Source organism: Nannobrachium achirus, assembly GCF_963921795.1.
Source record: "Nannobrachium achirus genome assembly, chromosome: 6".
NCBI classification, from domain to species: Eukaryota; Metazoa; Chordata; class Actinopteri; order Myctophiformes; family Myctophidae; genus Nannobrachium; species Nannobrachium achirus.
Window position 1 is genome coordinate 16,501,368 of NC_137815.1, and position 23,185 is coordinate 16,524,552.

At 41.5% G+C, this 23,185-nt stretch overlaps 2 protein-coding genes across 2 annotated transcripts; both read right to left on the reverse strand.

Annotated features, from left to right (window-relative positions):
- Positions 1–1,059: 1,059 nt before the first annotated feature.
- Positions 1,060–6,043, reverse strand: LOC308286839 (odorant receptor 131-2-like; the record flags this gene model as incomplete). The annotated part of the gene is made up of 5 exons (XM_080727962.1): positions 1,060–1,332; positions 2,195–2,422; positions 4,431–4,628; positions 4,872–5,010; positions 5,838–6,043. The coding sequence occupies 5 exons, from the start codon at positions 6,041–6,043 to the stop codon at positions 1,060–1,062; spliced, it is 1,044 nt and encodes a 347-aa protein (XP_080584088.1).
- Positions 6,044–12,353: 6,310 nt separating this feature from the next.
- LOC308286840 (odorant receptor 131-2-like) lies at positions 12,354–16,251 on the reverse strand (the record flags this gene model as incomplete). The annotated part of the gene is made up of 3 exons (XM_080727963.1): positions 16,144–16,251; positions 13,449–13,841; positions 12,354–12,791 (listed from the first exon to the last, which is right to left on the reverse strand). Exons 2-3 carry the CDS (start codon positions 13,800–13,802, stop codon positions 12,354–12,356), a joined length of 792 nt encoding a protein of 263 aa, XP_080584089.1. The 5' UTR covers positions 13,803–13,841; positions 16,144–16,251.
- Positions 16,252–23,185: the final 6,934 nt, after the last annotated feature.

Here is a 23,185-nt window from a genome sequence, read left to right on the forward strand (position 1 = left end):
TATGAGAAATGTATATTTCCGACTTGTCAAATGGAAAATACATTATTTTGTCTTATCAGCAACAACTGCACCACAAAGGCGAAGAGAAACTTGGAAGAACACTTTTTGATAGACCACAAATCATTTGACAGGACCTGAAAAAAGAAGAAAAGAAACAAGGAACTGATCTCAGTATACTGTAAATGAAAGCACTGATCAAGTGCTGGTAATCATAAAGTATGTATTTGTTTCATCAGCAGTTGGACAACGTGCAGTGTGGTGGCATAGAAGGGAACTGAAACTGAACTGAAATCCTGTGTGATGTCATCAGTAGGCTATTAAAAACACATTTATTTTCTCCATAACTTATCTTGACTTTATTATTCATATTTTTACAAAAATATTAAATTATGACATGTCCAGCATATGGACGGTATGGTTGTTCAGCCTAGAAAAAGAAGAAGAAAGGTACACTCCTCTGAGCACAGATCTCCGTCGGCTCGGGTTGCAGGCTGCGTCAGCTTGCAGCCATTCAGGACACAAGGAATCCAAACACCCAAGATAAAGACTGGTTTCTATTGGTATCGCATCGAAGATGTGGGCAGGTTTCTGAACTGTCCACAGCCCACCGGAAATGGTGTCTTCTTATAACAAGCATTAGTTAGGACCAATTATATGAAGACAGGAAACGGGGTGAAATTAATGCTCCTTCCAGAGTCATTTAACCCTGCGGTTGCCCTTCAGCTGAGATGGGGGTCCGTGGCCAAATACATATCATTTTGGGGGTCCTTCACGTGAAAAAGTTTGAGCACCACTGACCTAGATACATTTTCAAAAAACCTTAACCCTATTCAAAGAAATGTTCACGATTTTTGTATATCTGCTATTTTTCAACAGTTAAAGCACAAAAGAATGAGTAATAATGCGTTCCCAGTCTAAATGGGTTAAACCCCCTCCTCCCCCTATGAAGAACATTCACGGGGGGCCCGCAGTGAATCCTTGTACCCAGGGCCCAGAATTTGGTGTGACACCCCTGATACGAAAACACGTAACAGGGTGAAATTAACGCTCCTTCCAGAGTCATTTAACCCTGCGGTTGCCCTTCAGCTCTGCAGCGGGTTTGATCCTGGCCCGGGCCCCAGTAGAGTACGTGGTCCAGCAGGTCAGGTGACGCGCCCAGTACTTCCTGAACTTCTGGTCGCGGAAGCCGTAGATCATGGGGCTGAGGAAGCGCGGGATGATGTAGACCAGCAGGAAGAAGACGTAGCGGATCTCCAAGCCCAGGCGGGGGAACAGGGAGATGAGCGCCGCCTGCAGGGAGGGCACCACGAAGGCCAGCATGCACAGCAGCAGCTGCACCGGAGGGGGAAGGGTTAATGGACAGAGCAGGCTAATAGGCTATGATGTGTTTCAGACAGTTAACCAATAACCACCAGCAATACTTGACCTGCAGGCTCTGTACTTGGTCTGCTCTTTTTTCCGCCTACACCAAACGTCTTCACCGATAATATCCGATCTACAAGCCATAATACATCGTGCTGACGCGTTGTGGTGTTATACAGTAGATCTTTCTTTTCTTTTCTTCTTCTTCTTTTTGGCAAATGTCCCCCCAGAATAGGGATGGGGTTTAAGTACAAATTAGATTTATTGTTTCTGGGCTGTTGTTTAATAATAATAATAATAAAACTACCATTTATTTTCCATCAGGAAATATAAAACAAATGAAATACTACATGTAAATTAAAAAATCGCGAACATTTGACTCAAATGTTTGCTACTGGGTGTCCCTGGAACAAAATATTTTGAGATGAGGGGGGTCGGTAGCCAAATGCATATGAATTTTGGCTGTCCTTCACATGGAAAATCACTGGTCCACTACACTGATTAAAAGACTGTCATGATTTTAAAGACATTTTTAGATTTTTTTTCTTTTATTTCTTTTTTTTACAACAAAAGGTTCATATTTTAGATTCCAATTAGAGAAAAGAAAAGATGAGTGTTAAAATGTTTTCATTTGCTATTTTATCAAGTTTACCGGCGAGTTTTTTATTACAATTTACAGTAACACTACCAGCCCCCATTAAGTCACATCTGCCCATGAAAGATTGCAGTGCATCTTGTGAATGGGCTTATTTTGTCTAAAAATACAATAGCCACTTGCACGAATGCACCCTTGCTGTAAAAAAACAACAACGTTGTCCTTTAATGTGTTTACCTGGATGCCGTGCAGCAGCACGGTGTTGCGGGCTCTGTTGACGGAGGCCAGGCCGGTGGAGGCAGCCCTGGCCGTCAGCATGATCTTACAGTAGGTGTAGAGCAGCGTCAGCGCAACGAAGGACAGGTAGGCTCCGTCAAACACGCAGTTCTTGTAGTAGATGGAGCGGTGGCGGAACAGCAGGGACTGGTCGCAGAACATGGAGCTCTGGAAGAAGTGGGGGGGCTCCTTGACGCATATAGAGGGACACGAGACCATCACCGTTATTATAGTTTATCGCTATAAAAACAGGGGTCTTCAACATTTTCTTCAATACAGATGAGAGAGAGATGCAGCAGCTAGGGACCCCCATAATAAACAATATACCGTAATTGCTGGACTATAAGCCGCACCTGAATATAAGCCGCACCAGCTAAATTTATAACAAAAAACAAAATAATGTTTACATAAACCGCACCTGACTATAAGCCGCAGGTGTCCTTCCTGCTTCCCGCTAGAGCGCCCCTGGAGGCCGTTAGCTGTAAAAATCTATATATCCTTGTTAAAGACCATTGTAAAACTAACTAACTGGCCGTTAGCTGTAAAAATCTTTATATAAGCCGCACCGTTGTATAAGCCGCAGGGTTCAAAACATGGGGAAAAAGCTGCGTCTTATAGTCCGGCAATTACGGGGTAATTGAGTTGCAGATTCAACTTTTTCATAGATTTCAGACTTGTAGGACAACATGCACTATGCCCGCAGGGTGCAAATGTTTAACAAAGGTGGTATTTTAACCCATTTAGACCAATTCTAAAAATGCCTTCTAAAAAAGTTTTCTGAAAACCTTCAAATTCTTATTCAAAAAATAAATAACTAAAATAATAATATAACTAGAAATACTGTTCCTACGAAACAGTGTGGGCTCACATGGAAGTCCATGTATGGCCATAAAGATCCACACAACGGGCACTCCACTCATTGGCTAAAGGCCCTGCCTTTGTACTGTAGGTATTATTTTTTTTAGGAGAATACACTTAGTATAAAGATTTGGGAGAACATACTGGTCTCGCTTTTCAGCGAGCCCACAATTATATCGCTTGTATAGCAACAACTAATGAGACCCAGATTGAAAGGCATAACAACGTTTATTACCCGGCTTGGTTGAATGCTTGATTCTGATCGAGCGCTGAAATCAGCAGTGAATTATAGGCATATAATGACCCCTCCGCTCTATAATTCACCGCTGCCTCATCAAAGACTCAGAACACCTGCTGCACTCAGGCTGCGCTGTGTGAATTTAGTGCCGTAACCAACATGTCAGCCATGTAAATAAACACACAGCGACATTCAACTAAACGTTGCTCTCAGGAATGTTTTTCAAAACATTTGAGGCGAGAAATAGACGACGCATGCAGAAAATGGATTCTATTTGATCAGCACTTCCTTGTTTTCCAAGTTGATCGTGTTGCGCTGGGGGGGACGCCCAGCGCAACACTTGTGGAATACTTTCAGCCGTCTGTAAACAAGGAAATACTTTGTTTTGTTTTTAGTTTTGTGTCAAATTATTAATTTTTATTTATTAGCCGGGTAATAAGTGCTATAACGTCTTGCTTCAGGCTGATAATTCCCCGCCCGAGGCGCAGCCGTGTCCATATAAGCCATAATGACCAAGCAGCAAGACGTTATCGCATACTTATTACCCGGCTTGGTTGAATGCTTGATTCTGATTGGTCGAGCGCTGAAATCAGCGGTGAATTATGCTGCTGTATTCAGGCTGCACTGCGTGGATTTCGTGCCGTATCCAACATGTCAGCCATGTAAACAAACACACAGCGACATTTACAACCAAACCTTGCTCTGAAGAATGTCTTTAAAAACATTTGAGGCGAGAAATAGACAACGCAGTAACAGAAATGGATTCTATTTGATCAGCACTTCCTTGTTTTCCAAGGCGACCGTGTTGCGCTCGGGGGGACGCACTTTCAGCCGTCTGTAAACAAGGATACACTTTGTTTTGATTTTAGTTTTGAATCAAATTATTAATTTTATGTATTAGCCGGGTAATAAGTGCTATAAGGTCTTGCTGCTTGGTCATTATGGCTTATATGGACACTTCGGGCTGATAATTAATTATTACCCCGTCGTGTCCATATAAGCCATAATGACCGCGCAGCAAGACCTTATCGCATACATAGGAGATTCAAGCATCATTTATGATTATCATGATAATATCATTCATTATGGTCCCGGTCCTACCAGGACGACAGTGATGAAGAGGTCGGTGAGGGGGGGCGTGGCAGCGAGCAGCAGGATGGCGGCGATGAGGAGAAAGGTGCGCGGAGCGGTGCACAGGTGGACGTAGCGCATGGGGAAGCAGATGGAGGCGTAGCGCTCCACCGCCATGCCCGCTAGGATCAGAGGCGTGGAGCGAGTGGTGAGCACTGCCGTCATTATCTGGACGAACGAGAAGAGAGTATATGGACTGTACCTATATCTGGGCAAAACATTACCTCTGTGAAGTTGGCACCCCTTATGATGAAAACATTAATACAAATGGTGTCATTCTTTAGTGCTGGATTTGTGCTGAATTGTGCCGTAAATGTTATGATTTGTGCCGTTAGCACTCATCAGGGTGTTTGGCAAATTGTCCCCCAGAATAGAGACGCTATAGGGTTCAAGTGGGTGAAAGTGGTTTACCAGTAAGCAGCAGACGGAGGCGTGTATCTTTTGGAAGATGTAGCTGACGACGTAGAGAGCTGTGACCAGAGTGAGCTGCAACGCATCGTTCACGACCATACAGATGAACATGATGTAGCGAGGATCCTCATAGAACAAACTAGAGGAGAGAAGACTTTTATTAGACGCAGTCTGTGTGTGTGTGTGTGTGTGCGTGCGTGCGTGCGTGAGTGCGTGCCTGTGGCTGGGGCCTGGCTGTTGCTTGGGCCTGTGGCTGGGGCGGCAGTTGCTCAGGGGTAGAGAAACTGTCATTAGAACACAGAGGATTCCCGAAAGGTTCCCAGTTCGATCCCGGGTTCCCCCACAGTTGAGCAAGGGTCCTTGAGAAAGACTCTGAACTCCTAGTTGCTCCCGGTGAGCAGGTTGGTGCCTTGCATGGTTTCCTCTTCCATTGGTGTGTGAATGTGTGTGTGAATGAAATGCACAATCTCTGTAAAGTGCCTTGGATAAAGACGCTATATATACCTGAGTGAGAGAGACAGAATATCAAGTCCAATACCACACACCGTTCCACAAGCGCACAAGGCATTTCGTTGTGAGCTTGTAGATCTGCTAATTTCGCTATGTTGCTGCCCTTGTTGAATTCAGACATATTTATTACAAGAAAAAACTAAACTAAGATTAAGCTTTAACTGTCGATAATTGTAACTAAACTCACGTTAAAAACTAATTGAAACGACAGAAATTGAAAACAAAAACACAATACAAAATAAAACGATAGACTAATGAAAAATGCTAAAGTATAAAGTATTGTGCATTCCTGTGTTTGTATAGGCTTGATTGATTGATTGAATACTTAAGTACAGTTCAATATACAAGGTCTGCTAAGAGGATTTGAAACCCAAACAGAGCCTATGGCTTAATTGTTTCCATTGGGGTCCTTTGTACTCAATTCATGGAAACACAAATACACACTACTCTGCCTACCTGTGTTTCAGAAAGGTGTGGACCATGGTGCCGTTGATGATGCTCAGAGCCAGCCAGACCAGCATAGCTACTATGTTCTTGGTCAGTGCGTTGCTGAAGCTGTCTCTAGAGGAGCCCACAGCGTCCCCTGTCAGCAGAGAGCTGCCATTACTCATCATCAGCTGGTCCAGGGGGCTTGGGGAGGTGGAGTTCAACACCGTCACCATCCTGTCTGCTGCTCCTCCCTGTCTGTCTGACAGACAGACAGACAGACAGACAGACAGACAGACAGACAGACAGACAGACAGACAGACAGACAGACAGACAGACAGACAGACAGGGAGGGAGGGAGGGGAAGATAGAGAGAGAGAAACAGAGAGGCAGACAAGTATTTTAAAAATGTACAGTATTACAGTACTTGTGCACAATAATATATTTGAAAAATGTGCTGTTATTTTTCCCCAAAGATTTTAGATACCAAGTGAATGCAAAACATTTACATATTGCTGCCATTTTTGTTTCAAAGGTGTATCCCACTGAGCAAATACACACTTCTAATGGTTTTAAACTAGTTGTTTACAGTGTAACGCAGTTCTGTTTACACATTTTTTTAATTCTTTATCCTTTTAATTGTACACACATTATTTAGTTTTTGATTGTTTTGTTCCATTTGGGCGATGAGAGATAGAGAGACTGTTGTTAATTCTAATCAAGTTAAATAAATGAATGAGCCACTGGAGTATCCGTTTTCTAACTTAAGACAGTTCATGCAGAGACACCGAAGCTATGCTCATACAGTACACAATGGAGACACAACAGTGTTCCAGGAAATACAACAAATATATTCTTAAAGGGGAAGACCACCCATTTTCCAATATTGAACTACCGGTATGTCATTAATATAACTTAGAGGAGTTGTGTGGAAATAGAAAAAAAGTCCCCCCCCCCCCTTCTGTGTTGCCTAGAACTGGAGGATTGATTTTGGGGTTTGTATTGTAAAGTACAATGTGTGATGTCATCAAGTTGTACTTTACAATACAAACCCCAAAATCAATCCTCCAGTTCTAGGCAACACAGAAGGGGGGGAACTTTTTTTTCTATTTCCACACAACTCCTCTAAGGTATATTAATGACATAGTTCAATATTGAAAATGGGTGGTCTTCCCCTTTAAAATTGCAAATAGATGTCAGGATTGTGTCAAATTGGGGCTGCACAACATATTGATATCAACATATGCATGTTCCAAAAGCACTAGGCTACACTTTGCATTTCAACAGTCCAGGTATTAAAGTGGATGTTTTTGTTTGGATTAGAATAACATGATTTAAGGGGAGCAGTGAGAAACTGTACTGCCAAGTTTGTGGTCACCCCAGCTGTTACCATGGGTGCAATGTTTTCACAAAAGCCATGTTGTTGAAATGGAAATACAATCCATTTCTTTCTTAATTTTTGTTGTCCTCCAGTATGCATAGTACAGTAGGCTTTACATTGCCAGGGCTCTATTATTAGCAGCAAACCCAAGGCAGAGAGACATAGAAATTGTATACTTGTATCGCAGGTCATATGGTCATCACGGTATTCAACAATGTTATGGCATATTGTATGTTTTCAAACCTTGTATAAAACCGTGCGTTTTGCATTTATCATTTTGAAAGTGATTTAAACTAGTGAAAACAGCCGATCTACAAGCACACAACGCCTCGCACCGCGCGAGGCGTTGTGTGCTTGTAGATCGGCTGTTTTCACTACTTTTGTGCGACGGCCTTGTATGATGAAGCAGGGCTTTACTTTGCGGAAGACCGTACACATTTTAAACTTGGAGATACGAGTTTGCCTGAACAGCAACGATATATTTCCCTCTAGGTCATACATGGGCAACTGGCAGCCCGGGGGCCACATGCGGCCCCCACCTTCACGTTAATGCGACCCGCAGGTTAATATCAGAATACTGATATATTATTGATTTCAGCTGTTACAATTCCAAACATGCAAACATGACCGTTTTAATTACTTCAGTCTATCTTAGTAGCTTAATTTAACTAGTATAGTAGTATTAAAATGTTAGTCTTTTTTCATATCACATGAGTATAACTAAATGCATTTGAAATTAAATACAATTTGTACATTTCAGGATTCCAATTAAAAAATAACAAAAATGATTCATGTTTCCAATTCAAAAGAAGCAAAAAATAGCAGATCTACAAGCTCAAAACGCGTCGCACTGCGACGCGTTTTGAGCTTGTAGATCTTCTATTTTTGCTTCTTTTGTATGAGATACTAGAAAGACAAAGTAGGACGTAGCAATATGCAATGTGGCCCTCTGGAGTGAAGGTGGAAATATAGTGGCCCTCGCCATCATCAAAGTTGCCCACCCCTGCTCTAGGTGTACAGTATGTAGACATGTACATTTCTTCACCAGTATGCAGACTATGCACCCAAACACTTCTGTTAAACAGCACCTCTCACCTGTAGACTCATGGCAGACAGAGAGGTCAGTGTGGATCCGTTCACACCTGCTCAGGTGCTCATCACCTCACCCTGTGGAAGTCAAAATAAGGTTGAAATATATTTTTAGATGAATTAGGCTGAAAATAAGTGCGCGAATCTGTGAATATTTTGAAGTCTTTTCTGGAGAAGAAGTGGTCGAGTAAACTCAGAGAAACAGGCAGTGGAGGTTCTTCCGTAGATTTATTGAAGAATATGAGTTCCCAGGATGGAGCCCTTTGGCCCAAGCAGCCTTTCGGCTTGACTTGAGTTTGCTCATATGATATATAACATTTTAAGACATCTTTTATACCATACATACATGTAAGACAGAGGCGGTCACTAGGCTCGCTGGAGGAGTTCCTCTCGGACAACCTAAATACAAATAATAAGTAAGTTTACCAAACAGTGGGCACTGTTAAACAACAAAAGAGGTGTTATAATCTCAGCCTCTCTAGCAGAAAACCAATGAATATCGCTTTGATTCTGGTAGACTCACTGTCTCCATACATTCATAACAGTGACATAAGAAATATTGGGTAATTAATAGAAACTCCTCCAGCGAGCCTAGTGACCGCCTCCGTCTTACATGTATGTATGGTATAAAAGATGTCTTAAAATGTTGTCATATGAGCAAACTCAAGTCAAGCCCGAAAGGCTGCTTGGGCCAAATGGCTCCAACCTGGGAACTCATATTCTTCAATAAATCTACGGAAGAACCTCCACTGCCTGTTTCTCTTCTTCTCCAGAAAAGACTTAGAAATATTCAGAGATTCGCGCACTTATTTTCAGCCTAATTCATCTCGAAATATACTTCAAGGTTAGTTCAAGAACTTAGAAGAACTGCTAAAGCCGAAGAAAACCGGTCTGACAATAATTTTTTTTCGTCTTTTTATACCGACTGTTCCGGTTACGCTCTCAATAAAATAACATACATATCTAGATGAAAAAGAAGCGTCACAGGACGTGAAATGTCCATCATTACAGTACCTGTTAGAACGGTTCCTTAATCACAATAATATATATATATATATATATATATATATATATACATGTATATATATTTATATATATAGACACACACACACACACACACACACACACACACACACACACACACACACACACACACACACACACATGGAATTCGTACCTTAAATCCTTCTGTAACTGTCAGAAAAAAAGAAAATCTGCTATTATATAACTACCCAAACATAAAAAAGGAAATAGTTTTTCTTAAAAAGTCTTAAAAAGTTCTTTCCTGTGTTTGACATACAGTACAATACATCACTTCTGTGTTAGCAAAGAAGCAAACACAGAAAATGGTATGTTATAATACAATATTATAATTCAATATAAGTAAGAGCAAACAACATACGTACCTGCTGTGACTCTGACCCAGTGAGAGAGACCACCCGCTTTGTGCTATATAAGGACAGTGTGTGTGTGTGTGTGTGTGTGTGTGTGTGCGTGCGTGCGTGCGTGCGTGCGTGCGTGCGTGCGTGCGTGCGTGCGTGCGTGTGTGTGTACTGTATGTGCGCGTGCGTGTGTGCGCGCGTGCGTGTGTGTGATCAAGTTCCATATGTTCATGTTCATGTATGTTTGTATACAATCTGCTTTCCTATTGGCTGAAAGTCCCAGGGTCTCCAAAGACCCAAACATGACATCACTCTGATCCTGATCACACACTCACACGCGCACGCACGCACGCACGCACGCACGCACACACACACACACACACACACACAGGAGAACCATAGACCCTTAAGGGTTCATTTAGTTCCATCTGTACACTCTCAGAGTTATGGGGTCCTTGAAATGAACAGGTTTGAGATCCACTGCTTTAACCAATGACAAAGATTTGAGTGTACTTCTATGTGTTGCATGGATACAGGAGGAGTGGGCACCTCAGAAGAGTGGGCACCACACCTATGTAAATGTACCCTTCAATTTCTTAAGTCAACGGCTGTAGCCCCAGGTTTTGTTGCAAGTTGTAGCAATTTTAGAAATATTAAGCCATAACATTTAAGGCCTTGTAATGTTCAAGCATGTGCAAATCACATATACTTTGTATTTCTTCAGACCTTTTTCCAAAGCATACATTTATTCCTTTTTATTTAAAAATGTAATTTCTTTGACCGGGGCGTCTGATGGAGGGGAAAGGAACTGGTTGGAATAACGTGTTCCTTCCACACGTTAGGTCCAACCTGGGAAACTCCCCCCTGTCAAGTGAAAAGAAGCAACTTGGACTCCTCATGCATAGAAGGAAGCATGAGGTCAGTCCGTTGTCTCCCCAGGTTGTCAGAGGGAGTGTAGCGTCCAGGATTACATTAGATAATTGACACCGGGTGAAAAATGGGTTACAAAATCATGGGATCAAAATATAAGAAAAAGAAAACTACAGTGTGTGTTACGCTTTGATCTGTAAAGCAAATTATTAAAGTGAAATATTGTGCAACATCGTGCTCTATGTTATATAACAATCTCCTGACAATTCATTCCATAAAACCTCTTCAAAAATAGCAAAACTGTCAAAAATCTACAAGCTCACAAGCTCTCAACGCTACTGTATATGTCTGTGTTTTTGCTATTTGGCAATAAAGTGGTCACAGCCAGAGGCTATGGCTATTTGAGGGTCTTTGGCATGGAAAAGTGTGTGTGAACTTCTGGCCTGTGACATAAAGAAATGCTCACCCGGCCATCGATGGCCTCTCTCCACATTCAAAGCTGTCATTGTAAATAATATGTATAATTATTTTTCTTCCCCTTCATTAATACATTGCATTTATTAACACTTTACAAGATTCAGCTGATTACAGTTTAGGAGTTATACGATTGCACGAGAGAACAGTAAAGACAAGACGCGTACAGAGTTGATTTCGTCGACTACCTTTTCTCACTGACAAAATGAAATAGAAATGAAATACAAACTGTAAGCTATGAAGACTAAAACTGTGACTATATATACTGTACATTTTGTCAACAAATACAAACTAGACTAGTGGAGAAGAAATACAGTAGGAGACAAGACAAGTCATTTTATGTTTGGTTGCTGATGGGAAAAATTGTTGTAGTTGATATTGAGTATTCGTTTTATCGATAAAATATGGAACTTGTGACTGTGTTTTGCCATACTAGTGCCATGTCCAGATTACAACCTTGGTTCTGTGAAATTCTGTGCAAAGCACCCACAAGGCCAGGCCAATGTCTGGTGGAAGCGAGGACTCTCTGCCTTATCAACTGTGGCCCCTAAACTGCTTTTGTGATAATCTACTAAGACGACCCCCGCGTGTTTTGATGGATGTGGCAACCTCGTCATATTAGCAGGAACCTATGAACTTGTCCCACGCCTAACTGTCATATGCTGTATTCTTTTATACGAATGTCTAACCTCCACCTAGAGAGAGAGCTGCAACCATGGAATTGTATAATTACTATATCGTCACTGTCGTTTCAAATGTGTATGTTTTTTCATAAAGTATAGCCCTGCTTCATCATACAAGACTGTCGCACAAGACTAGTGAAAATAGCAGATCTACAAGCACAGTGTCCTTGCAGATCGGCTGTTTTCACTAGTTTAAATAGTTTTTCAAATGATAAATACATAACGAACGGTTTTGTTGATACAAGGTTTCCACTAGACAACGACGATATGTCACCTGTCTGTTCTCTCCAATAGAACAATTTATGAATATAGTCCTGAGTCTTATTTCGGTGTGAATTAATTCTTCTGGTTATGGATTTATAATCCATATTTTTTTAATCACAGGTGCGCTTGGTTGTTGCGCTCTGAAAATAGCAGATCTACAAGTCAAAGCTTGGTTCAGCATGCAACCAACTGTAACATCTGGCATTATGACGGCATCAAGGCCCGCCAAAATACATTTTTGTAGACAAAATAAAATGTAGATTTAGTCGACTAAAATCTTATGATATTTAGTGAACTAAAACAAGACTAAAATACATTGTTATTAAAAAGACTATATGATTAAAACTAAATCAAGATTTTCCCGTCAAAATCAACACTGGACGTGCATGGAGCAAAAAGTCTGTCACAAGTCGACGTCGCTCGACTGGGCGGCCACCCGCTGTTGCCCTTTGACCCGGCAGCCGCCGCCCCGGCTCACAACAAAGTACCTCCGGAGGTACTTGCGGAACTTCTTGTCGCGCACGCCGTAGATGATGGGGCTGAGGAAGCGCGGCAGGATGTAGACGATCAGGTAGTTGGCGAAGCGGATCTCCAGGACACGGCCGGGGAAGATGAGGCGCAGCACCACCTCCACGCTGGGAGAGATGTAGGACAGCATGCACATGGCCAGCTGCGCGCCGTGCAGCAGGATGGTGTTGCGCGCGCGCTGCGCCGACGTCTTCTCCGTGGCGAGGGCGCGCGCGGCGAACAGGATGCGCAGGTACGTGAAGACCAGCGTCAGGAACACCAGGGAGAAGTAGAGCGCGTCGAACGCCTGCCTCTTGTACGCCAGCGTGGGGTCCTGGGTTAAATTTAGGCCTAGAATTATTGAATGTTTTAACCAATGAAAAATAATAGATGAATAATAGATATACGAGCTTGTAGATCTGCTATTTTTTTGAAAAAGTCGTGAAAATGTGTGCGAATCTTTGAATATATGTATTTTCAAAGCGAACGTTTGTAACTCAAATTTTGCTTCTGGGTGGTCCCTGGAACTAAATATTTTGAGATGGGGGTCCGTGGCCAAATAAATATAATTTTGGGGGTCCTTCACATGAAAAGTATGAGAGCCACTGACATACAGTAGTAGTCTCTCAAGAACAGACTAACTGAGCTCCAGTTAAGTGAAAAGGACCTTTTCTTTGACAATGGCTAGCCAGATTGCTGACACATAAGTCAAAATTCAAATTTTCACGATTTTTCAAAAATAGCAGATCTACAAGCTCGCAGCATCCCTGTGAGCTTGTATACATGCTATTTTTCAATAGTTAAAGCATAAAATAATGATACACAATAATGTGTACCCGTTCTAAATGGGTTAAAGGACAACTTTGTTTTTTTACACTCATTTCGTCTTTTCTCCTGAAAAAAACTAACACTAAAACTAATAAAAAACCCGCTCCAAAAACGAACTAAACTAAACCATAACGAAAAATCCAAAAACCATTCATAAGCTTGCCTTGAACACGTTCTGGCGCAGGCAGAACACCGACTCGTGGAAGAAGCCCAACGACTCGGTGGCCAGCGTCACGAACAGGTCGGTGATGTCCAGCGCCACGCTGATGAACCAGATGACGCCGATGAGCGCGTAGGTGCGCCGCACCGTGCAGATCTGCGCGTGGCGCAGCGGGTCGCACACGGCGATGTAGCGCTCCACGGCCATGCCCGCCAGGTTGACGGGCGTGTTGCGCGTGGTGAAGACGGCCACCAGGATGAAGAAGCAGCAGAAGGACACGTTGATCTGGTAGAAGACGTAGCTGAGGACGAACAGCGTGATGGTGACCGTCAGCTGCACCGCGTCGTTGATCACCATGTGGATGAAGAGGATGTAGCGCGGGTCCTCGTAGAACGCCTGATGAGGACACCAGAGTGGGGTTCCGTTACTCAAAAAAGTAATACATTACACATTACTTTTGAAAAGAAAAAGTAATGCCATACTTTACTTGATTACTCTCTGGAGAAAGTAATTTGTTAGACTTACTTTTTACTTTTGTGTTACTCCATAAACTCCATAAACGCATTGTCACGTAATTTGCCACTTAATATAACATAACCTTATGTATGCCGATATATTAGAACAAATCTTTATCCTAATAAGGAGGACATTGGGGGGCTCATAGTAACGCAAGTACAGTAACTGTAATGTGATAACTCAATTTAGGAGGAGTAGTGCCATTAAGTTACTCGTTACCAAAAAAGTTATCTGAGTACAGTAACTCCGTACAGTAATTGGTTTTCTATCTAAAATGGTGTGATCCGTGTGATCTGGGTTAGGCCATGCCAAGCCATGCTATAAGTCTGGGAAAAGGAAGGAGAAGCGGTGTTGCTTTGTTTTGGTCCCCCCTGTTCGTTTCCCCAATCCCCGTTTAAATGCTCGAATACTGTAGCTATGAGTTGGACTAAACGATGGATATACTAAACAAACTATTCCAAAGCAAACTAACGCTGCATCAAGGGTTTTATCGTGTAGGCCCTAAAAGTATGCCCTTAAACGCAGGGAATTATTTTGAGTTAAAACTGTTTCGATTTGATAGATAGCCAAAGTGTAGTCCTTCTGATGACTACAACATGACGTAGGTTGTTTCCGCTCCCGACCGGATCAGAAACCCCAAATGCCACTGATCCCAGGCTACATGGGGAGAGAGAGAGACACAGACAGACACAAAGAGGCGTGGAGAAGGTGGCGAAGGAAGCCAGAAGCCAGGCAATAGTTCCATCACGGTGGTGGAGCGTGTGAGTGAATCCATGCAGGGCTGTATTAACCATTGGGCCGGTGGGGCCGTTGCCAGGTGCCCTTGGCTCTCAGGGGCCTTTGGGGGAACTGGACCGCATGGTCATTGACAATTTACTCAAATTAAATGTATACATTAATTAAAAATCTAATGTGCGGCCCCTCCTCTGTTGTCTACAGGTGTTTTTTTGGCCCACAGATAATAATCATGGCTTAAAATCCGAGCTGGGTAGTGCGCGTCGGGAGGGAGGGGGGTTAAGGTGGAGGGTGGGGGGGCCCCTGGCCCCGCGCGGGGGTTAATCCGTCCCTGAATCCACGCTATGCCAGGCTAATGCCAGGCTAATCATGGACAACCACGCACACAGATTCATCGATCCTCTCCAAGGGGACACACTGTACACTATATAGATTGTCTGTTGTGGGCCATTAGCTATGAATGATGCACAAGATGGAGACTGCTCGTTCAATACAACAACAACACTACTACTACTAATAATAAACAGTTCATTACAGTAGGACACTATCCGACATGGTTATTGTCATTTTTTGTTTGTCCTGCATTATGCACGCACTGCTGAGGGTGTACATTTACAGTGGTTCTCAAACTTTTTTGCTTAAGTACCCCCTTCCCCTGGCCCTGAATACAGCATTTTGCATCAAAAGTCCAGTTCCCATTCAATGTTAAAAATAAAACAGCATAATGACAAATAAACATTGCTTTCTATTCAATAACAGTTGTAATTTGGTTTAACAATTTACATCTGAGCAAGTTCACACAAAGTCTGTCAATATTTTTTCATTGACCATAACACTAAAATACACATTCTCATTTTCGATTTTTTTTCTTCTCACGTACCCCTGCAGTACCCCTGCGTACACCTAGGGGTACACGTACCCCCATTTGAGAAACACTGGTGTACTATATAGTCTTGTAAGTGTTTTCTTTAGAGTGTGACGTATTTTCTTGCACTCTAATTGTATTTTAAACTGCAGTGCTGTCTTGCAGTGACTGAATTTCCCTCGCTAGAGCAGTAAAGATCTTATCTTATCTTATCTTATCTTATCTTATCTTATCTTATCTTATCAAGAGATTAGTTGAACAGAACTGTCAGAACTCAGACGTCATAGCAGAATAGGGATGGAAGAGGTATAGATAGAGTTACATAGAGTGTTGTACACACAGTCTCAATCAAAATACTTTAAATTCAGAATTATAGGGAGCAATGCTACTGTACATTCACATTGGCAGCTACAATGGAGGCCAGCGACAAGAATATACAAAGCTACAGTCTACCACTCATTTTCAATGGAAGCCAGCAACATTAATATACAAAGTGTTTTAAACAACTGTGAATGTGCTGGTCTAAAACCTGCAGTGTGTGTGGGTGTGCTGCGTGCTTGCATGTGTGTTGTTGTCGTTTACCTGGTGTTTAAAGAATGTGGCCACCACGGTCCCATTGATGTAACTGAGGACGAGCCAGACCAGAACCACGATCAAGTTCTTCACAAACGCTGTGGTGAAGGTGTCCCTGACCAACATGAACTGAGAGGGACAGAGAGAGAGACAGAGACAGTGAAAGAGAGAGAGAGAGAAAATGACATATACTGTAGATAACGTTCACTTAAATCACCATTGTCGCTATCAGAAGCCATATTAGGCCAACATTGTTGATCCTACAGATTTCTTCATACTTGTTGACATTCATTTTTGGTATGTAATGCTAAAAAATAAAAATATATATTTGTATCATGTGTTCTAACTAGGGGTGTAACGATATAGTAACTGCATCGAAATATCGTTTTTAACTTAAAAAATCGAAGTATATCGAAATGAAAACAGCTAAAATCGAATCGTATCGTTTTATTTTGTATCGTATCGAATCGTCAGTGCAAAGAATCGATTGTATCGATACTACCTACTTGTGCATTGTATTTAGCATTTTTAAGAAGAAAAAAATTAAAAGCAGGGGTTTAATTACGTTTCCTTTCCATACAGCCACACTGGTCTATCGATAAATGTGTGAAATCCCCGGGTTCATGTCAAGGTGCAGGTTTGTCAATATACAATGTCCATGTATTTGGCAGATCATCACTGTGTTTACTTATTTATATCCATAATAATACATGTTTCTCTTAAAAACCAGCACTATCCACACCTTTCAAACAGATTTAATTTCTTTGCTAAATAGTTACTATATCGATATTAAATCATTGAATCGAATCATATCGGATCTCCACGAATGAACCAATATCGTCCATGTATCGTATCGTCAACCATGTATCGTGATATGTATCAAATCGCTATTAAAATGTAAAGTTACACCCCTAGTTCTAACTGTTTAACTGTCACACACATCAATTAATAACTTTCAAGAATTTGAGACCATTTGACAGATTAACTCACGAACAATGATGTGAAAAGGGTATATATGTCTATTATCTTGTTGTGATGTGATTAGGTTAATGCACTTGCTAATTATCACTCTACTGGTAATAAATAGAAGGCCTTCATCAGACCAGTGTTAATTTAGTAAAAAGAAAAAGACAAACAATGTTTGTCGACTATCTTTTTTCACTGATGAAAAGTAAATAAAAACTATAAACTAATAAAGCTATGATAACTAAAACTAAGAATATATATATTGACAATTCTGTCAACAAATACAAACTTGACGAATAGGGAGCCTTGACTCCTAGTCAAGCCAGCTCGGTTGTGTTCGGGTGTTGCACTCTGAAAATAGCAGATCTACAAGCTCACAACAGCTATTTTCAGCATGCGACTAAGTGTAAAATCAGGCATTGCGACGCCATCAAGGCCCGCCAAAATAATTTATAAACACAAAATCAACCGTATATTTAGTCGACTCAAATCTTATGATCTTTAGTCGAATAAAACTAGACTAAAACTACAACATTTGAGATGACTAAAATATGAAATTGTATTCAAAAGACTATGACTAAACTAAATCAAAATGTGCTCAAAATTGCTCAAATCGAACACTGCATCAGACCTGAGGAAACGTCATGTTGGCTCCTGGACCAAACGATGAGTTCATACTCATCGCTTGGCAGCCACCTGAAAGAGAGAGAGAGAGACGGAGAGAAAGAGAGAGAGAAAGATAGACAGAAAAAAGTGAGGCATCTACAGAGCTACCGGTACAGCATAATGGCATACATATATGAACAAACCTTACAAAATCATAACGTCATAGTTTGAGACTCAGACAACATACTGTAATAATACACTATTTTGAAACAAAATATTATTATACAGTTACTGTAGGCTACATACAAATGAAAAGGAGAGACCCTTATTCCTGCATGTACAATATGATGAAACATAATTCCTACATGTATTATAAAACATATTTCTACATTTGTACGGCATGATGATAACACATATTCCTACCTAATGTACGGTATAATAAAACATATTCCTAGATTTCCTACCTAATGTACAGTAACATGATAAGACATAACATAATATTCCCACCTCCAGTATGTGAGTCCAGGTCATAGACACCAGCAGATGCACTATGAGGGTTTATATACACTTCGGCTTCAATGATGTCTGTGTCGTCATCCATTCACATTGTCAGGCTCACGCTAACATTAGATAGGCTCCTGTGTGCTATTCTGAGTCAGTGGTTTTCAACCTTTATCAAGGTCCCATTGTTTATTCAGCATTTGGACCACCATTTGATGAGATGTATAGCCTCTCAGACCCAAAACTATGAATATTTTGTTGTGGTTGGATAAGAATTGGTCCACAATTCCATGCTGTATTGATGTGGTACCACCAGAGAGATAACAGGCCTTCTTCTACTTTCTCTAATTGTGTTGACTTCTGTTAAATTAAGTAATGCAGATGTTTAACAATAATCTAACTCTTGAGAGCGTAAAATGAAACCATGTTCCATGTTACACTCTCAAGACTTAAAGATCTTTAATCATTTATCTGGTGACCACCAGGAACCCCCTCAAGGACCACTGGTGGTCCCTTGACCACTGGTTGTGAACCCCTGTTCTACATACAGTATGGTTGGTTGGTGTATTTGAATTACAAATCATAGCAAGCACTAAGCAGTAGTTCTCAAACTTTTTCATGTCAAGGACCCCCAACATTCAGTACAGTATTATGTAAAATTACGTCATTTTAACAAATGTTACAGTACCCCCCAAGGACCCTTAGGAGTCCCTGTACCCCACTTTGAGAAACATTGTACTAAAAGTATCTTTATTATTCGTTGCACTAACCCCTGTTAAATGCCCCTCTGCAAATGATGCATTTTCATATAGCGCCTTTATCCAAGGCGCTTTACATTGTGCATTACATTCACCCATTCACACACACTTTCATTACATTCACCCTCACACACACATTTATACACCAATGAAGGAGAAAACCATGCAAGGCACCAACCTGCTCATCTGGAGCAATTCATGGGTTGTAGTCCTAAACGGCCATGTTGAGGACCAACACAGGTGTTTCAATTTGTCTGATTGGCATAGAACTAATGTTCTACGCCAGGGGCCAGCAACCTTTTTGAAATGAAGTGCCATGTTTTTATTTTCTAGGTGTCAGTGTGCCATGTCAACATACATTTTAATGACAAATATTTTGACATATTTTGATTGGCAGGACATTGTTATAACGATCATTAGACCCAGAGCAATAATCCACCTATCTCCCCGACTCCCTCAGCAGTCAGAGTTCAGAGTTTTAATGAATGTAGAATTTTGTGCAAGATGTAATTTGCTATAAGCTAATTTCATTTAATTGATCACCTTTAAAAAAAGATTTGTTTTTAAAATAAAATAAAATCCTCTCTCTCACACTTCTGTGTGCCGGTGATCACCCTCCCCTGTGCCAATGTTGGCACCGTGCCTAAGGTTACCTACCCCTGTTCTACGCCAATCAGAACACCTGTACATTAACACATCGGGTGCCCCTGGATTGAGCCCCATTTATCCCCTCTCGCTGCCCAGGCCCACCACCATTCTATTGAATCCGGCCCTGCTGCGTCAATGCATGCGTCATGACGTCACTTGGTCACATGAGCGCAGACAGGATGTTGTTGTGTAACTTTCTGTATGGACCAGTGTTGATCATAACTGTTCATTGCCGATCAAAATTTCGACATTTTGCCGCACCCCGCCACAGTTTTAGCCATAAAACAAACATCAGAGATAAAGGGTGTTAAAGATGGGGAAATGCATTGGAGAATATGGAGAAAAACGGCCACGCGATGCTCTCAGCGTCGACTCGAAGCGACTAGCGACAAGCTGCCCAGATCACACATGTCCCACTTGTCTTCTTATTTTTTCACTCTCAAAAAGCACCTGCAATGTAGTGCATTTGAAACTACATTGCAGTGCACATCATGGGGTGATCACTGCTTGCCTCCTGTGAATTGTTTTATTTTTAATTTTGTTTATTTTCTGTTTATTTCATTGCTGAGTGAGGTCAGCAGACAAAGTGACGTGAGTGAGATGAAAAAACCTGGGTGAGATCTGCCAATCTCAACATGAAACATCGGTATAAGAATACAAAACAACTTCTGAGTCTATTCCCTTGTCACTGTGACATCACAGTGACATCATGCTCTGATGTCACTGTGATGTCAGGGAAATCACTCTTAACAATTTCTCTGCCATTTTAAACAAGTTCATCTGGCTGTGTGGAGTGGACCTGGTCCATTGTGAAACACTGTAGTTGAACTTTGTCAGAAAAATCACAAAATCTTGAAATGAGAGCTTTAATTCTTGAACTGGTGTATAACAACAGTCACATAAACTGGGAAAACAGGATCTGACAACCACTCACTGAAACAAACAGGTGGCCTATACTAACACAGGGACTAACTAGACACAGGTGCAACTCAAATGACAATCAAACACAGAATAGGCTGGGGCTAACAGAACACAGGTGAACAAGTAAGTAGTCTCGCGTGGCCATACTGTCGCCTCCGCAATAAGTGGTGGAGCGCACCACTTATTGCAACCAAGCCATGCTACTTGAGGATGTGTGTGTGTCGATGTGAGAATTGAGAAGTGTGGTTGGTGTGAATTGAAAATGTAATATTTTTTTTTCTAAATAAGTTAGAAGTTTCTGTTAAGTACTTTTCTCGTCAACCTACGTCTGTGGCCTGATTGCCTAATCAATGATTCTCGTCAATCTACCTCTGTGGCATGGAAAGAGTTAAGCCAAGCTTAAAGAAAAAATCAAACCATCGGTTCGAAGTGGAGCCTATCCCTATCCTGTATGAGTGTGGCTGCGCAACAGTGCCCTTCTTAATCTGTTCCTGTTTTTTTATAGTTAACTAAATAACATATAGGCCTATCTACTGTACTCATGCAAAGTGTCGTTTGCCAAACAATTAGTGAATAATGTTGGCGCGAGTGTACTGCTTGCCTTGCGCAAGTCACACTGTAGCCTACACACTATTAGGATGATTTGGGCTTTAGAGTAGACTATACATCTCATTCAACCTTAAATACAACACAGCTTCAGATAAAGGATGGTCTTTCTACTTAGTGAATTATCTATATGAATGAATGAATGAATGAATGAATGAATTAATTAATTTATTTTCGTGTCTGGCTGCCTTTCACAGCCCATCCCTTACGGGATTATTCAGACACAATTTAAATAACAGTTTTTATCCAGTGCCAACATGCTGACACAAAAATGAATAACTAAATAAATAAACAAAATAAAGTAATACTGCATACTGTATACTTCTGATCAAAAGTACATCAATAGTCCGATATTCTGAACGAGAGTGGAGGGCAAGAGAGAGAGAGAGAGAGAGAGAGAGAGAGAGAGAGAGAGAGAGAGAGAGAGAGAGAGAGAGAGAGAGAGAACAAGAAAGAGACTTGAGTGACAGGTTGGTATGATACTTTATGTCTAAGTTGCATGTCTTAACCAACCCAGGCCTACAGTGAGAGATGCCACCCAGTGTCCAGTAGATGGCGCTCATTAACCACCAGAGAGATGCCACCCAGTGTCCAGTAGATGGCGCTCATTAACCACCAGAGAGATGCCACCCAGTGTCCAGTAGATGGTGGTCATTAACCACCAGAGAGATGCCACCCAGTGTCCAGTAGATGGCGCTCATTAACCACCAGAGAGATGCCACCCAGTGTCCAGTAGATGGTGGTCATTAACCACCAGAGAGATGCCACCCAGTGTCCAGTAGATGGCGCTCATTAACCACCAGAGAGATGCCACCCAGTGTCCAGTAGATGGTGGTCATTAACCACCAGAGGGACAAAGGGAGCACAACAGAGAGACATGCAGAGGTTGAGAGCATTGACACATGGATGCAGAGTGGGTGCAGAGAGAGAGAGAGAGAGAGAGAGAGAGAGAGAGAGAGAGAGAGAGAGAGAGAGAGAGAGAGAGAGAGAGAATAAAGTTGTTCATGAACAACTAATACACACACACACACACACACACACACACACACACACACACACACACACACACACACACACACACACACACACACACACACACACACACACACACACACACACACACATGCAGGCACACACGCAACCACACCCAAGCCAGCTCTGGGACAAATTAAGCCCTGGTAATAGGACACTTTGTCGCAACATTAAAGGGACACAACATTGAAAAAGAAAACAAAAGGAGAAAAGAAGAAGAAAAAGGACACAAACTATAAGGACGCAACAACACAAACCTATTATAAAATATAAATCACAACACAAACCTATTATAAAATATAAATCACAACACAATTAACACAAACTCACAGAAGATCAAAACATAACTGAGGATTCAAAGTTAATCACAGTCAGAGCAATGTTTCATGGAGTTCACCCATATGGGGCATGTTGTGTACATGACAATACATGAACGAAGAAGCAATGAAACAATGGCATGGTATGGTTTGGTTGCTGGAAATCCAGAAGTCACCACATACAATACAATACTTTTTAGCCTAGTTTTATTATTCTTTCAACTTTCACATTTTCCTCTCAATGTCCCTTCCTGCAATGGGAAATAAGCATGTCACGTGCACAAAATGAAGAGAGAAAGAGAGAGAGAGAGGCATTCTGTTAGATATGAATTATTATACCATAATTCTATGTTTGTGTATGAAGCTCATATGACCATATAAGGTTATATATTATGAACTGAACTTACAGTATTAGAAGACCACATTTTGGTCGCATACTGTAGGTTCAGGCAAACTGATTACAGGTCATAATAACTTTGGTTGCCCCGACTGTAATCATGTTTTGTTGCCCCGACTGTAATCATGATATACTGTATCTCACTGTGGAAAATTACCAACACTACGTGTCCCTTTCTTCCTGTTACTTCCTTGTTATGATATGGGAACGAATCAATAAGTCCCACGATTCTTACTGTCATAAACTGTACTCTTTATATACTGTTCTCCTCCATCTTGGAGGAGAGAGAGATTTAGAAA